At 33.6% G+C, this 15,577-nt stretch overlaps 2 protein-coding genes, 1 long non-coding RNA gene and 1 pseudogene across 4 annotated transcripts; 2 read left to right on the top strand and 2 right to left on the bottom strand.

Moving 5' to 3' along the window:
• The first annotated feature begins 1,904 nt into the window (after positions 1-1,904).
• LOC147918830 (uncharacterized) lies at positions 1,905-2,721 on the top strand. The gene is made up of 2 exons (XR_015593743.1): positions 1,905-2,223; positions 2,411-2,721. It is a non-coding gene; the product is annotated as an uncharacterized LOC147918830 (long non-coding RNA).
• A 90-nt stretch (positions 2,722-2,811) lies between these two features.
• LOC104770783 (putative defensin-like protein 179) lies at positions 2,812-3,686 on the bottom strand. Its single transcript, XM_010495241.3, has 2 exons — positions 3,552-3,686; positions 2,812-3,198 (listed from the first exon to the last, which is right to left on the bottom strand). Exons 1-2 carry the CDS (start codon positions 3,607-3,609, stop codon positions 2,882-2,884), a joined length of 375 nt encoding a protein of 124 aa, XP_010493543.1. The 5' UTR covers positions 3,610-3,686; the 3' UTR covers positions 2,812-2,881.
• An 872-nt stretch (positions 3,687-4,558) lies between these two features.
• Positions 4,559-10,471, top strand: LOC104770782 (alcohol dehydrogenase-like 7). Of its 2 annotated transcripts, none has more exons than XM_087505799.1 (9): positions 4,559-5,583; positions 5,677-5,813; positions 6,804-6,850; positions 7,817-8,145; positions 8,235-8,317; positions 8,409-8,484; positions 8,631-8,695; positions 8,777-8,872; positions 8,988-10,471. In XM_087505799.1, the coding sequence occupies exons 1-9, from the start codon at positions 5,523-5,525 to the stop codon at positions 9,432-9,434; spliced, it is 1,341 nt and encodes a 446-aa protein (XP_087361925.1). In that variant the 5' UTR covers positions 4,559-5,522; the 3' UTR covers positions 9,435-10,471. The 2 variants fall into 2 exon arrangements, 1 of the variants encoding a protein (XP_087361925.1); XR_015593399.1 differs by having other exon boundaries at positions 5,439-5,583; positions 8,409-8,480.
• A 2,542-nt stretch (positions 10,472-13,013) lies between these two features.
• Positions 13,014-14,323, bottom strand: LOC104772517 (F-box protein At1g47810 pseudogene; annotated as a pseudogene).
• Positions 14,324-15,577: the final 1,254 nt, after the last annotated feature.

Below are 15,577 nucleotides of genomic sequence, written 5' to 3'. Positions count from 1 at the left end.
ATTTTTTTAATAAACCACTACGCTATGTCTTATTTAGTTTTAACCCTAGAACTGCAATGTTTTCCAAATTAAAATTAAGGGGAAACCAAAGTAGAAAACTTTCTAAGGTAAGGACCATTTCGCTATATGAGCCAATATAGATGAGTGTATTTAAAGTCTATACATGTACATGTACCGTACGCACATGCACCTGCATGAAACATTTGTATATCTAGTGATTAATATAACATATTGATAAATTAAATCATATCTTTAGCAATGTAACTTCACATGATCTGCGAGCATCTTATAATCATTGACGTAAAGTTTTTGCTTGATTAATAGTTGTTGATGTATATATTATTAAGATATGTTGTTTGTTTGTGCTTGTTTGTTGTGCATATATAATTATTAGTTACATGTGCGGCCAAGTAACGATGACGAACCATAATAAATGGAGAATTGTTTTTGCAGCTTTATTATTGTCTCCATTAGGAACTTTATAGTTTTTTTCGGTCCCCAATTGCTTAATACAGTCGTCGCACTATTTAAATAAGCAAAAACTTATCTCAAAATACAACATTAAACGTCGACGAGAAAGTGACAAGAGTTGCTACTAGTGTACGCGATTGAAGACCTATCTTTATTGGTAAGAGGCCACTTTGAACTCTTAATATTATTTTAACTATACATTTTGAAAAATTTGGAGATAAAAAGATTGTCAAGAGTTCTTAATTTTCCCCCCTCCAATGGTGGAATCCCAAATAGGTTCTTAACACAAAATTTGAAAGAAAATTTAGAGTTGCATAAACTTTGATATATCATGGTTTTTATGGTTTTTAACCATGATATAAGTGTGCTTTTTGAGTCTTTTGATTTGTTTTTTAGGATGTTTTTGAGTCTTTACAGGTTTTCTAGGATTTTGGCATGAAAGAAACAAAATTGAGCAATTATAGAGATTTTGGAGCAATTCATCAAGGAAGAGAAGTTGGATTCGATTCAGAGTGATGGTGTCATCGATCGACACCCCTGTTTTTTTACGAGAGAAGTCAGTTTTGGAAGTTTTACAAAAATTGCCCAAATTTTTCCATATTTGCAACACAAGTCCCTAACGTGTTTTAGGACATATAAATAGTATTTTTAGGTTTTGCAAACCATTAAGTTATTTTCTAGCAAGTTTTATTTTCTGCAACCCTGTGAGATTTTGAGACCTTTTGGGAGAGAGATCTGAACTGCTTTGTAGAGAAGAATTTCTAAACTCCCTTCATACTCTTTTAATATCTATTGCTTATTATTCAGAATTATGTCTTGTTCTTTATTGAATATGTCTGAGTAGTTTGCTTGTTAGATTCAGGATTTTTCATAGGGTTTTTATGAATTATTAGATCTGATTATTTAGGATTCAATATCTGTCTAGATCTTCATCTTAGGTTGTTCTTCACATTAATTCTTGATTGATCACCTAGAATTAATAACCTAGGAAAATAAATTTATGTGAGAATATAATTGATTTTCCTGATAGAACCTTTTGATGAGCAAAATTATTTCTTGCAAAGAGATTTGATTTAATAATTTTGTGAACAATCTAAACTTATTTTTAAAGCTGATTTTTAACCTTTAATTTTACAAAGAGATTTGGATTTTCTGGTTTTAAATTTATATATTATTTGCAGTGAGAACTGATTTAATTACAAAAGTGTTTAGAGTTCTAGCTCTGTTCTTAATTGCTTGAATCCTATTTATTTCCTGATTTAATAATTTGTAATTTCCTGAGAAATTCTCTAGGCCTAGCTTTTTGATTTATTGAATTTTTACAGCTTTTATTTAATATTTTGCATTGTTCTTTCAATTCTAATTAATTTGTTTAGCATAATTATAAAACTCTATAATTCATTGTGTAGACTTGAGTCCTTGTGGATATCGACCCCTAAGTACTGCAGTGATCTCTTAATTTGAGAGAGTAGCTCTAGAGATTAATTTGAGCATATCAAACTTCAAACCTCAATTAACGATTAAATGAAAGATTACAAAAACTCAATTTCTCTTAATAAAAACCATGAACTCTTTGATTACAAAAGAAGATGCAGAACAAAATGAAAGTTTAGATCAGGATCTTCATCATATCTTCAGATCCTTCTCTCACCATTAGTCTCAATACTCCCGCCCTCGAAATGAAGCTTGTCCCCAATTTCCATCAATTAAGCTTGGGGTTTGGACTCATGGAATGATCGGACAGCTCGTGATGTGAGCTCTTCATCCTCAAAATGTCTTGAATTTGGTTTATTTGAGTCTACATCACAAAAAGGATTCATGAGTGCGATTTTTATTTAATAGTGCATCTTTATGTTTCTCCTTTTTTCTGGTTCATATTGCCTCACAATCATAACCCAAACTATCGGTTTTTTTCTCATCTCATATATATATATACTAGGTTGGAGGCTGTGCCATCGAGTATGGAAAGCTACTGACTTTTGCAACAGTGAGAGGAGCGGCTCATATGGTGCCTTATGCGCAGCCCTCACGAGCTCTGCATTTGTTCAGTAGCTTTGTGAGTGGCCGGAGATTGCCCAACCAAACACATTCTTCTACAGTTGAATGAAAGACCAGAGATATCTTTTGTAAGACACTGTAGTTTGTATTTAATTCATCTTTCTCAGGCCTTAGATTGAGTAGATATATAGAAAACACACAAGGGCTTCTGTTGTGGTTTGGTTAGATCTTCAAGTGCATTTGTTTTAGTTATCTTAATTTTCATTTGATTATTAGGAACATAACTTAGTCTCTTGATAATGATATATGTGATGATTGATGACATTTCATAATGTATCACCCAAACGAAGAGTAGTAATATCAATAATTTTATCACCATATTATTTGTTTTACAAAATTATGTCAATATGTTTTAGCAGGAGTACTCGCATGTGCACATCCTATAACCAACATAGTCGACACAACCCCCACGTCCATTTTTGTACTTTATTGCGCATAGTCTATCACAGCAACTCAGAGGACAAGTGTCAGTGCACATATCAATCGCGCCGACGCACACTTTGTCTGGTAAAAGTGGCGCACATTCGTAGGTGCACATGCACATCCCATCCCCACCGTTACATTTGCTTACGCTCAATGGCCCGTGTTTGGCCTTGCATCTTTCGTCGCAATTTTTACAAGGGCCAAGGCTGTTGTCGTCGCATGTATGAGCTCTTATTTGATTCAGAACTGAAACATTATATGCTTTAGTAAACTTAACATTAAAAAAAAAGTATGTGTACCATATAGAAAGAACAAGTAAACAAAAACATAATAATGAAAATATATATTTAAATTGTGATGAAAGATGTGATTGTTTTCCGTAACTATGTTATTTTTATATGGACATCTAATTTATTAAATTTAGATTACAGTTTAGGATTTGAAAATTTTGTTTTGATATATAGAGCATCCATTTTGATAAACTAGTTGTACACATAACAAAATAGTTATAGAAAGAAAAAAAATACGCATTTCATTACATGAAAATTGAAATTCGGAAAATTTTAGAAAAAAAAAAAACTCTGAAAGATATATAATACCTGAGGCAAATATGATAAGTAAGCTAACAAGAAATACAAGTGAGGTTGTCCTCTCCATACTTTCACTTTTTCTAGTTTTCTTCTAAACTTTTGTTTCTATGAAAGTTGTATGTTCTTGGGGTAACTAGTTAATTTATATATAAGCAAGCTAAAGACACTCTACTAGATAAAAATAATAATTAAAAGTTGAACATGAGGATAATAAATAATATCTGCCCATTAATAAGTAATTCATGTACATAAAATTTTGCTTAATATATTGTTATGGCCAATAAAGTTCTTTGTGTTAATAATTTTCTTTTTATAACAATGTTCCTCAAAATTGGTTAATTTGTGTCAATCAATTAAAGTTGTTGAACAAAAAAAAAGTTCTTTCAGTTACAAAATCTATATACTATTTGTTACAAAAAAAAGTTATGAAAGAGAACTAGTCACCCATATGCTTATCTTTCCATGAAATCTAAATATCTCAAAATTAATTTTAGAAAAAGATCTCATACTATCTTTAGCAAGATTTTATCCAAGATTAACTAATCTTTTTTCCATTTACTTATTAGATATTGACCAAAAGAATATCTTTAAAGATGTATTTTCTAAATATTTAAAGATATACATTAAAGTCTGTTTTTGTTGATGTGTCACATGCATATTTTTCTTGTCCTTTTTTTCAACCTAAACATTAATTAAAATAGAACTCCTAAATTGGTTGCCCAAACTGGAGGAGAGTTGTTTACAAAAGTTGTTTACGACACTAGCAATCGAGAAGAACGAGCTAAACAATCAGTCTTCACATTTAACGTCCTTGAGATTTTGGAAAGGGTGAAAGGAGGCAATATTTTTCTTGTCCTTTCTTTTGTATTTTCTAAATATTTAAAGATATACATTGCATTTTTTTCTTGGTATTTAATGACACTATATTTTTGTCCGACATCAGTTAAATAACAAAAAAATGGATTCAAGCTCATATATATATACTGTATGCTTAGTCTTGCGCATTCCGTTTATTCAGGTTAAACATTTCGATTATGTTTGGTTTCCAATTTTTGAAAATTCCCAAACCCTACCAAATGAATCAAATAAAAATTTACTTTATAGTACATTTGTTATCCATTTATTTTGCAATATATGTATCCATATCCACATCCATTTTATTCGTAAATATTATTCGTATTCGTATCTAAAAATTCCAGCTATCCGTTAAAAATCTTTCTCTCATATCGTTTCATGTACACAAAATTTCCGGATTACTTACTTTTGCGGAAGGCTGAGATTAATGAGTAAGTAATCTTTGAAAATTTTTGCGGAAGGCTGAGATGAACGATTAACTTCTTTGTAAGCTCGCTGAACAAAAGAGGAACACGCTTACCCTTTATCGAATCTCAAAATTGGAGTTGCTTATCTCATATTTGAAGAACAATGAGCCTAGCTTAGCTGAGACCGTGGCGGAGTGGAGCTTTTCTAAGAGCTGGTACGTGAACTGAAGCCATAATATGTTCCCAATATGTAATTACAAAACCATCAAAAATTTGCGAACAGAAGACAATCCTAAAATTAGTCCTAAAATATATTTTACTTCTTATATCAAGAAACTCATAAATTATTACAGTTTGTATCGATAATTCCATTCGAATAAATCTTAAAAATTGTTTTTAATATATTCCAACATATTATGCAAAATTATATCATTAATAAGAAAAATATGATAGCCAAGAACTAAGTGACACATCTCAAGGTTGGTGTGTATGTATAAAAAAAGTTTCAAATACACCGAATGTAGATAATAAACACAATTACACAAGTACAGATATATAGTTTATAATAGTAAAAACGACAAATATACTACAGTAGTAATCTAAATTAGATATATATATAGTGAGAGTAATACACTAATAGAGAGAGAAGAACAAACCTGTGACTCTCATAATCAAAACACACACACCAAAAAAGAAAAAAAAAAAACAAGAACTTGAGATGGAAAACGGAAGCTCCTCCGGCGACAACAAGTCTTCACCAAAACCGATCCGATGCAAAGGTTAGTGGAGATGAAAGCTTTTCAAAATATGTTTTTAATTCGTTGACCGGTGGATGGTACTCACGACGTTGACTTCATGTTTTCTAATGGCAGCTGCGGTTTGTAGAAAGGCCGGAGAGCCGTTGGTGATGGAAGAGATAATGGTTGCGCCGCCGCAGGCTTACGAAGTTCGGATCCGAATCATCTGCACCGCGCTATGTCACAGTGACGTCACTTTCTGGAAACTCCAAGTAGTGTACTCTTCTCCTCTTCTTCTCTTCATCGCTTTAGGCATTTACAAATTAAACTGGTTTCAATATTTTACGTAAAAATCTATATTTTTCTTGTCGTATATGATATTTATTAGATAGATTCAATATTATTAATTTCTTTATCAAAGACAAAATATTGACTCAATACTAATCTGGGATTACCCAAAAACGTAACTTATGATTAATTGTTTATTTTCTACGTGGATTCAAAATGTTGAAAATATATTTACAATATAGTCCAATGTTCTTGGTAAAAGAAACGAAACAGCCTCCAATGTCCAATATTGCCAGGCATGTTTTGTTGTATTTTTGCCAATACGCTATGTCATATCGGAATTAGATATTTTTTATATTTGTGGTCGTTGATACTGAACACTCAGAGATTTATAAAAAAAGTTTGGTATAAGCATTTACACTTTACAAAACTGGTTTTAATAGCCGACGATTTTAGATAGATCCAACATTATTATATCTTAACGTGACACAACGATTGACCCAATTAGTTCACGGGTTGACCAAGAAAACAACTTAAACGAATGTTAACTTATGACTTGTTCTTTTTTCCTACACAAAGTTCTCGAATTCAAATATTTTATATAGCAAAAATGTATATATCAATGTTTTTAGTAAAAGAAACAAAAGACACCAAAAGGGTAGTGTCCCGTAGAGAGTTCTTTCTTTTGTGGCCAAGATTCAATATCTTCTTCGGTAGGAAAAAAATATCTTTAAAATCACAGTACATAAAATCTGATTTCTAGTATGGTGGAAAAAAAATCCAGTGTCCAATATTAATGCTAGTCATGTTTAGTTTTTTTCTTTTGGTTTTGAATTCTGACTGACATGGTTCAAGAACCAAGATAGATATTTTAGTTATATGACACCTCATTTACATATTTAGTAATTTGTGGTCGTTAATACTAAACGTAACATGTACAGTCAGATTTACAAATTTTTGTCATGTTTCTGCAGGTTCCTCCAGCCTGCTTTCCGAGGATTCTAGGCCATGAGGCAATAGGGTAAGTCTATAGCTACTACGTCTATTCAATTTTTCTCATCCTCTTAACATTTTCTTCTTTATAATTCTATTGAATATTTTGCTTAAATAGATAATGTCTTTAGCGTTAGCCTGACAAATAAACAGATTTTTTTACACAATGAAAAGATAAATTTCCGCTTTGGTGCTAATTTCTCCATTCATTCCAAACCTCAAGTGGAAAGAGCTTTGTTGGACTTTTTTTTAGTGGTCTAACGTTTTGAGACTTTCATAAGATTAAATGTATAGAGACATCCATTATCTTTGGTCAGTCAACGTAAACATTCATGAATTTTTATTGGGATCTTTTTGTTCAATAACTAATTAACTATAGATGTCCATGTAAATGTTATTGAGCAAGAGTAGAATGAATGTTTTTGAAAAGTTAATGAAAAAAAAAACACAAATCTGAAACCGAAACAAAACTACATGTAGGTTTTATACATGGCTTCAGTTTTTATAAAACTGACAAACCAAAACCTAAGAATATCACAACGAAGCAAACCAAAAACTGATGAACCAAAATCTAGCTTAAAAAAATAATTAAATCGAAAATAAACGGTAATACAGAATGTTCACAATTATGTTGTCTTATAATTAGAAGACAAAAGATAGTGGGCGTAAGAAAATGAGGGAAGGAGAGAAAGAAACTATAGTAAGATATGGTTGGATAAAGAGAGTAAATATCACCAAAACAATGTGTGAATTTGTATTTATAAAAAAAAAAAAAATTCACCCACACCCACTAATCCACATGATATCTCACAACTAGAAAATAATTAATCTATGTAATTTTCTTATTGAACATTTTGCATAAACCAATATATCTTGCTAGATTTCTAAATCAAGAAAAATGCATAGGAAACCCAAGAAAAACCCAAAGTTACACACTTCAAAGCGTTTTTTAAACAATTAGAAATATTGATGTAAGTGACTTTTGATTATGCAGAATAGTGGAAAGTGTTGGTGAAAACGTAAAGGAAGTGGTCGAAGGAGACACTGTACTACCAACGTTCATGTCTGACTGTGGTGAATGTGTTGACTGCAAATCTCACAAAAGCAACTTATGCAGCAAATTTCCCTTCAAAGTATCGCCATGGATGCCAAGATACGAAAATTCGAGCAGATTCACTGACCTCAATGGCCAAACTCTCTTTCATTTCTTGAACGTCTCTAGCTTTAGCGAATACACTGTTCTTGATGTTGCTAACGTTGTTAAGATCGATTCTTCGATTCCTCCTAGTCGTGCTTGTCTTCTCAGCTGCGGAATTTCCACTGGTACATCACTTTATTGGAAATATATTATATATATCTAAAATATGGTAGTCTTTGTTTAATTTGATGGAGTTACATTGATTATTCTTTAGGTGTTGGTGCTGCTTGGGAGACTGCCAAAGTTAAACAAGGATCAACAGTTGTGATTTCTGGACTTGGTTCTATCGGACTAGCGGTAAAATTACTATTAAGACTAATGATCATGTAGTTATAAGTCTTTCTTGATTATGAGTTGCTAAAATGGATAAATGTGTGGATTTTTCCAGGTTGCAGAGGGTGCAAGACTTTGTGGTGCCTCTAGAATCATTGGTGTGGATATAAACCCCGCCAAATTCCAAGTTGGTTAGTAATTTTCTTTACTCAATAGTTATATATATTGCTTAATTCTTTTTCCCTTTTTTCTTCTGTTTTTGAACAACTATTGCTGAAATCTCTATGTATTTTAAAATACACCATATCGTAATAGTTTTAACATCATGTTTTTACAGGGAAAAAATTTGGAGTTACCGAGTTTGTAAACTCTTTGACATGTGAAAACAAGCGTGTTAGCGAGGTAATGGCACATAGTATATAGATCAATCATCAATGGACATAAACTGATAAAACATATAACTTAAAATATTTTTGTGTTTAGGTGATCAACGAGATGACTGGTGGGGGAGCGGACTATTGCTTTGAGTGTGTTGGAAGTAGTTCTTTGGTTGAAGAAGCTTACGCTTGCTGTAGAAAGGTATTGTGGCATTGATCTCTACATAAAACCAACGTAGAACTAGATTTAGAATTACATCAAATAAGTCGAAGAAGGTTAGAGGATTTAACTTCTGCGTGGTACAATCAACATTTAGGGATGGGGAAAGACGATAACTCTAGGTGTGGACAAGCCGGGTTCACAGATATGCTTAAACTCGTCTGATGTTCTTCACCAAGGGAAGATTTTGATGGGTTCGTTGTTTGGAGGTTTGAAGGCTAAAACACACATTCCGCTTCTTCTGAAACGCTATTTGAACAATGAACTTGAATTGGATAAGTTTGTGACACATGAGATAAAATTCGAGGACAAGGGAACTTCACATTGGGGCCACACCAACGTGACCAACCAATACTCTTTTATTAATGATAATAAACGCCTTAGCTTGAAACATTTATCACCCACTCAGGTGAATGAAATGCAAGCCAAGTTGTCTAAGGATACCATCACTAAAATGAACTTTTTAATTAATTATAGTAATATTAGGAAGTCTCTTAGTGATTCTGCTTGTCATGTACTACTCATGGTGTTTAAAGATATTTAAAGTATAGGGACCAAGGAGAACTACTTGTTGGACGGAGTCAAGCCTCTTCTTAAGAAGTTTCAAGGCGTCTTCCCGAGGGAACAAACATGAGTATTACCACTTATCCAAGAGCTTAGGGTGGACAAAGAGGAGATCAAAGCCATTGAACGATGGTCGACCCCTACCAGCATCGCACCAGTCCGAAGCTTCCATAATCTAGTGAGTGTATTTCGTTGGTTTGTGAAGACTTGTAGCACCATAGCTGCACCTTTCACCACCATTATCCAGAAGGGTGTTGAGTTCGTCAAGAAGCTTCATGCCAAGATCAACGACAACGCCTACCACATCAAATTACCCGGTGAGTTCCAAACATCTACTTCATTCAACGTTATTGACTTAGCCCCTTTTGATGTAGGTGATGGGCAAGTTTTGTGGACTAAACCTTTACAAGGGGGAGGGGATGATTTAACCCAGATGACCGACCCTGATCTGAGACTAATGGATTAGGCCAAACTCCAAGACTAGTACCAGGAGCCAAGACACGAAGCAACAACACAACCAGGACCCTCCGGAATAAATGTAATCTGCTGGCCCCCAGGATTGTCCAAGAGAATGAGCTGCATGATCAAAGAATTGTCCGAGAGCGTGAGCTTCATGATCAAGAACAATGTCCAACACCAATAGCGTCTGAAGCCACCCAGACGGTCTTCACCATTACCCAATGGTGAAGACACCAAAGTCATTAGAAGGAGTCGTACTCTTTTTCCTACTTCGGATTTTTTTCCAATGCGTTTACCGAAGGGGTTTTAATGAGGCAACAAGCTCTAATACATCACCACGTCCTTCCCAATGATGAGGCGATGCTATCCTTTTTTTTTCCTTTCTTTTGAGCTTTCTAGTGATTGTTAGCTTTGCTTTATCTAAAGGCCATGTGTGTGCCTTAGCTTTGACCACATGTTAGGGTTATGTGTCTCCCTTTATGTAAGCTAGCCTATATAAAAACATAGAATCCTCACATGTAATTGAGACTTTTTTGAATAAACAAAATTTTTTGTTCATCTTGTCTCACTCTTCGTTTCTCTGACAGCGATTAACTAGAAATTTGAAAATTTTCGAAGACTTCGAATCCGGGATTTACTTCTTCTAGCAGCTGTATCACGAGTCCTTCCATAGCTTGTGTATCGCTACATCATTTCATCATTACCCACCAGAGCAGATTACCGAAAAGATCGTCTTTCGTTAAGCTAGCAACCCATCTCTTCTATCACAAGCCAACGAGGTAGATCACCAAGAGGGTTGTCTATCGTTAGCTTGAACCATTATCCACCAAAACAAACCACGACCAAGTCCTTATTTTCCGCATTTCTGCAGTTCGTGACCCGAAGCCATCTGTTCGTCCGTCCGTTCTATCATTTTTCCAACCCAGGGTCACATCAGATTGTCTTGTATGTTATATTGAAAAAGAGTTACTTGATTATGTTGATAAAGAGATTTAAGTCTATGAGTGAGAGTACACACAATATACTTGTAAACTATAGCTATTTTTTTTATGATCTTTATAATTATTAAATAAATATTTGTACCTGGTAAAAATAGTTTCTGGATCCGCTATTGCTACTGTGCTAGAATTTGTACACAATTTGACAAAGTTATAATTAAATAGAGCGTCTGAATTATGGTTTACATGATTCGTTTAATTACTCAAGTAAAAGTCTAAAACTAAATCAAGAGTATCAATATAATGAAACATTTTGTAGCCAGCAATGAATCAAAGCGATTTGAGATTGTGTAGCACACCAGTCCAAATGTTTTGCCTTTACCATCACTAGATTCTTAGTTTGAAAGTTTGAATATATGAGCTAGTGACACATATTTTAGTTTTAGAAAAAATTAAGATTATATTTAATCAACTTTCTAAATGGCTAAAATGTAGGTTTTCAAATGTAAAAATGATTTGAAACTATAAGTAAAAAAATAAAAATAATCTCACAAATTAAGATGTAAGTTTGGATTAAAAGATCATGTTTAGACATTATTTTGAAATGCATAAGATTTCAACTTATAAAATTAAAATAAATATTTCATTTAAAATACGCCTACAATGCGGTGTTTGGATATCCTCATTTACTTAATTGTCCACTGTGATATATAATGATCAGCCTTTACATAATACAAGATTAGAGTGTCTCACCACCGCATACCGTCAAGTTATTTTGGTGGCCAATTATGTAAAATCGAGGCACCCAAACACCGCATGGTAGGAACCTTATGTTCTTCGTTTATACATCCTTAGTTAGACACTTTATCCTACTGTAACACACGCTCCTACTTATTATTCTTTTAGATTTATGGGTTTAGTAGGAAATCAATCATAGATTTGCTAAATGCTTGATAAGATTGAAAGGCAGACTTGTAATCTGGCTCAATATTTCAAATGAAAGTAATAATAGTTCTATTGTAAACGATTTAGTTCAAATGTAAACGATTTAGTTCAAATGTAAAACGAAAAATTAGACAAAGAACAAAGAAAAAAATTATAACTATTTCTATTTTATAAAGTAAACTATTTTCTCTACATCATTGAGCTTTTCCCACAAAATCGAAAAAATAAGAAAACTGAAAGGTCGTCACATTAAGGATTCACCTGAAATTTGTAACAGAGTAAGAGACGTTTGACTCTTCTCTTTTAGAGAAAACAGAAATGAGAAATAAACTCTAATTAACTGGAACTTGTTATTTACATCAACTACAACACTGAGGTATATAGAAAACAATCAAACACTACTACATCATAATGAGTTGTGTCTCTTTGTACTTGTGATTCTTGGATGAAACGACACAAACCAAAACGTCACGACTTAAAAGTGTTTTGACTCTGGAAACTCAATTATCGACCAACAATAAAACTCAAATAGGAGAACCATGAAATTGAAAGCGACAAATTACCTGGAGACTAAAGAATACTTGGAATATCGTAGCTGACGGTAGTATCTCTACGGAATCAAAGGGGAAATCACAACTACGATAGCCGGAGCAATGAAGCAATCACTGGACTGATAAATGCAAAATGAAGTTTTTTAAAAGAAGAAAATAGGGTTTGTTAATTAGGAGGCTCTATATATGAGAGAACGAAGAAGTGTGATGCTTGAACGAAGCAGTTCACAATATATGAGACAGTAAAGGAGTGTGATGGTTGAACGAAGCAGTGTGAACGTGTGGACGCAATCCTTGGCTGCGAAGGGGTGAGAAGAAAAAACTATTTTCAACCGTAAGATCAATTTTCTTTTTATCTAAACCGTTAGATTTAGCAGACCTTTTAAAAATGGGTTTGCTATTATATATAGATATTTAGCTTCTTTGTTCCATCTCTGTAAATATAATATCCAGAATGATCCAGAGATAAAAAAAATTACAGTATCCTGCAGACTACAATGCTTTGATTTGTTAGTGCAAGTGAAACAGAGCTGCAAGCAATCGAATACAACAAAGTCTTTTTGTTTGAATCAAAAGTCAAAGCAGAGAATAAAACAAGAAATCACAAAGTTTAAATTGTTTGTTCAGTTGGAAAAAAAAAAAGAAAACCACAAGCAACTAGTAACAAACACAAAATCGCTCTCTCTCTCTTTAAATAAACAGAACACTCTCTACGTTATGCAAGAAAGTAAACACTTGATTAAAATCTCTAAACTTATGCTTGGGGTTTCCTTCAACGACAACTCTTCTAATCCGGTTGGTTTTGTGATCCAGAAAATAAACAACCAACTCTTCAAACCTGATGGGTGCAAATACAATCTCTCCCATATCAGAAACGCCCAAGATTTCAAGGTGGCGATGGAGATTCCCAGTAACATCTGTATGGAAAGATAGGTGTTCTTTGGACCACTCTTGTTTCTTGGCGTCCTGTAAAACCCACAAATAGAAATGGTAGACGTCTCCATTAATTTGAGTGACAAGAGCTACTTTCCCACGGTAGTTTATCAAATTTGTTTCGTTTGATGATCCAAGGCCCTCAGGAATAAGGGAAGCAACTTCCAAACTTTCAGACCTCAAATCAAACCCCACCAAGAATGGCTCCTCAAATCAAACCCCACCAAGAATGGCTCCTTCATGGTATAACTAGAGGAAGCATTGTAATATAAGATGCCGTCTATGCACACAGAATCATATCCAGGATAGTGAGGAGGAATGCAACAGTACTGGACCATTCTCCAGCTTTGAGCTCCTCCCAATGTGAGGACTTGATGTTCACAAAACCGAGTAACATTGGTCAAGCACAACACTTTGTATTGGGCATCGATTGGATCATATCCTAAAAAAGATCTGACGATCATTTCAATGGATTTGACAGTGGGTAAGGTTATGGACTTGCCTGTGACGGGGTTAGTTACGACTTGTTCTTCACCATATAAAAAACAGATCAACCCATGGACATAACTAGGCTTGTTGTACCGTAGTTTCTTCAAGTGACACACCGTACTTGATAGAAACTCAGGTGGTTCCTCCTCCACAACAACAACTTTATTTATTAGGTCAGCACCACCAGGCGCTTGTCTAAATCTGCCATTCCCGGCAGCCCTACGCAAAACCGGGCTCACGGGCTCACGCTCAACCGAGCACAGTGGAGTAGAAACATGAGTTGATTTGGAGAAGAAGTACCAGTTTTCTTGATAACCCTTTATTTCGTTATTGAAAGCGAAGAGGAGGCGAGGCTGTGGGGAAGTGTGAAGCGAGTAGGATTTGATGAATTCCCGACCGCCGATGATTGTTGCCCAAAACTTTGATACGCAAAGGAACCTAGCTACATATTTCGCAGGCAACCTCAAGAGGATCTCGAACAACACGTCCACGGAAATTGGCTCCCGAGATTGCTCATTCTTCTCCGACATGCCAGCCAACTCCGCTTTGTTTTTTTTTTCCATTAATAATTTTGACGCAAAAAGATTATTTATTAGAAACATCGCAGCGTTTTTTCCCAAAAAAAAAAAAAGGGAAAAGAAACGTCTTATTTCACCAACCAAAAATAAATAAAAGGAAACAAAGAAACCTAGCATGTTTTTAAAATTGGGCTATAGTTGGATTAGTTCAAATTATTATAATTGGCTTTAGCAGGTGACCAACAAAAACAATAAACGGCCAATTCTGCAGGTGAATACAAGGAAAGTCTCAAATTTTTTTATCGATATTAGTGTTTTATATTGAAAAAAGTCTACAGGTGAATAATTAGGCTATTCTGCTGCTGGCGACAAAATATGAGATACTTTTTTACATAAAGTTAATAAAACTCCATTAGTAAATTGGATAACCTGCGTTTACTTATATAAAATTTAAACTAGTAAAAAATATTGAATTTATAAATAAAAAAACCATAAAAACTGAACATAGAAAAAATAATATTTTTTACATAAAAAATTTAAAATTTAATGAATTTTGAAGTAAAAAAAGACTATTTATTAGAAAAAAATTGCAGCATTTTTTCCAAAAAAATAAACAAACAAACAAACAAAGCATGGATATTGGACCATAGTTGGATAAGATTAGGCTCATCGATTAATTCAAAATATTAGAATGGGCTTTTTAGCATGTGGCTGAATATGAAAATGTAATCATCACATTGACAATCATCTAGTTTCAATTGTACAAAATTTGTATCTAAGAATAATAATATTATACATATATTGGTAAGAAAATCGATAGTTGAATATACACAATATGTAGACTGAATAATATACAATATCTCATTCTTTATATAGTTTGTTCTGCTACTTTACATTTGTTATAAATAATAAATTAATTATATTGAGTAGCGCTTTCTTCAAATATTAATATTCAATTTCATATATTATGTTGTTGTTTGTATACACCATCGAGATCTTCTTCTACCGGGAAGATAAGGAAGTTGTCATCATCAGGTTTGTAGTGGACTACTTGCAAACTGTGTTTTCCATAATCTCTGATTGAAAAAATCAGGTTGTCCCCTCCACCTGTGCAACCTTCAAAACGAATCTCAAGAAACCATCTGTGCTTCTTGGTTAAGAACTGGTTAGTGTCGATCATGAGAGGCTTCCATATCATTTCTTTCTGATCAAAGGTCCAAAGAGTGAAGCTACCAACGGATGTTGTGAAACCAGCTGAGATGTTGCCTTTGAAGTCGGTGAGTTTAGACA

This window comes from Camelina sativa, chromosome 20, assembly GCF_030686135.1.
Source record: "Camelina sativa cultivar CO46 ecotype springtype chromosome 20, ASM3068613v1".
Classification (NCBI taxonomy): domain Eukaryota; kingdom Viridiplantae; phylum Streptophyta; class Magnoliopsida; order Brassicales; family Brassicaceae; genus Camelina; species Camelina sativa.
Note: the sequence above shows the minus strand (reverse complement) of the source record. Positions and strands in the feature narration are given on the sequence as shown.

What these genes read in the sequence shown, in the direction of transcription:
- LOC104770783 (XM_010495241.3), bottom strand. Translation starts at nt 3,609, where the DNA reads ATGGAGAGGACAACCTCACTTGTATTTCTTGTTAGCTTACTTATCATA. An exon ending in ACTTATCATATTTGCCTCAG is followed by an intron (nt 3,199 to 3,551) that starts GTATTATATATC and finishes ATAATGTTTCAG; the next exon opens with TTCTGAATCAAATAAGAGCT.
- LOC104770782 (XM_087505799.1), top strand. Translation starts at nt 5,523, where the DNA reads ATGGAAAACGGAAGCTCCTCCGGCGACAACAAGTCTTCACCAAAACCG. An exon ending in CTAGGCCATGAGGCAATAGG is followed by an intron (nt 6,851 to 7,816) that starts GTAAGTCTATAG and finishes TTGATTATGCAG; the next exon opens with AATAGTGGAAAGTGTTGGTG. An exon ending in TTGGTTCTATCGGACTAGCG is followed by an intron (nt 8,318 to 8,408) that starts GTAAAATTACTA and finishes GGATTTTTCCAG; the next exon opens with GTTGCAGAGGGTGCAAGACT.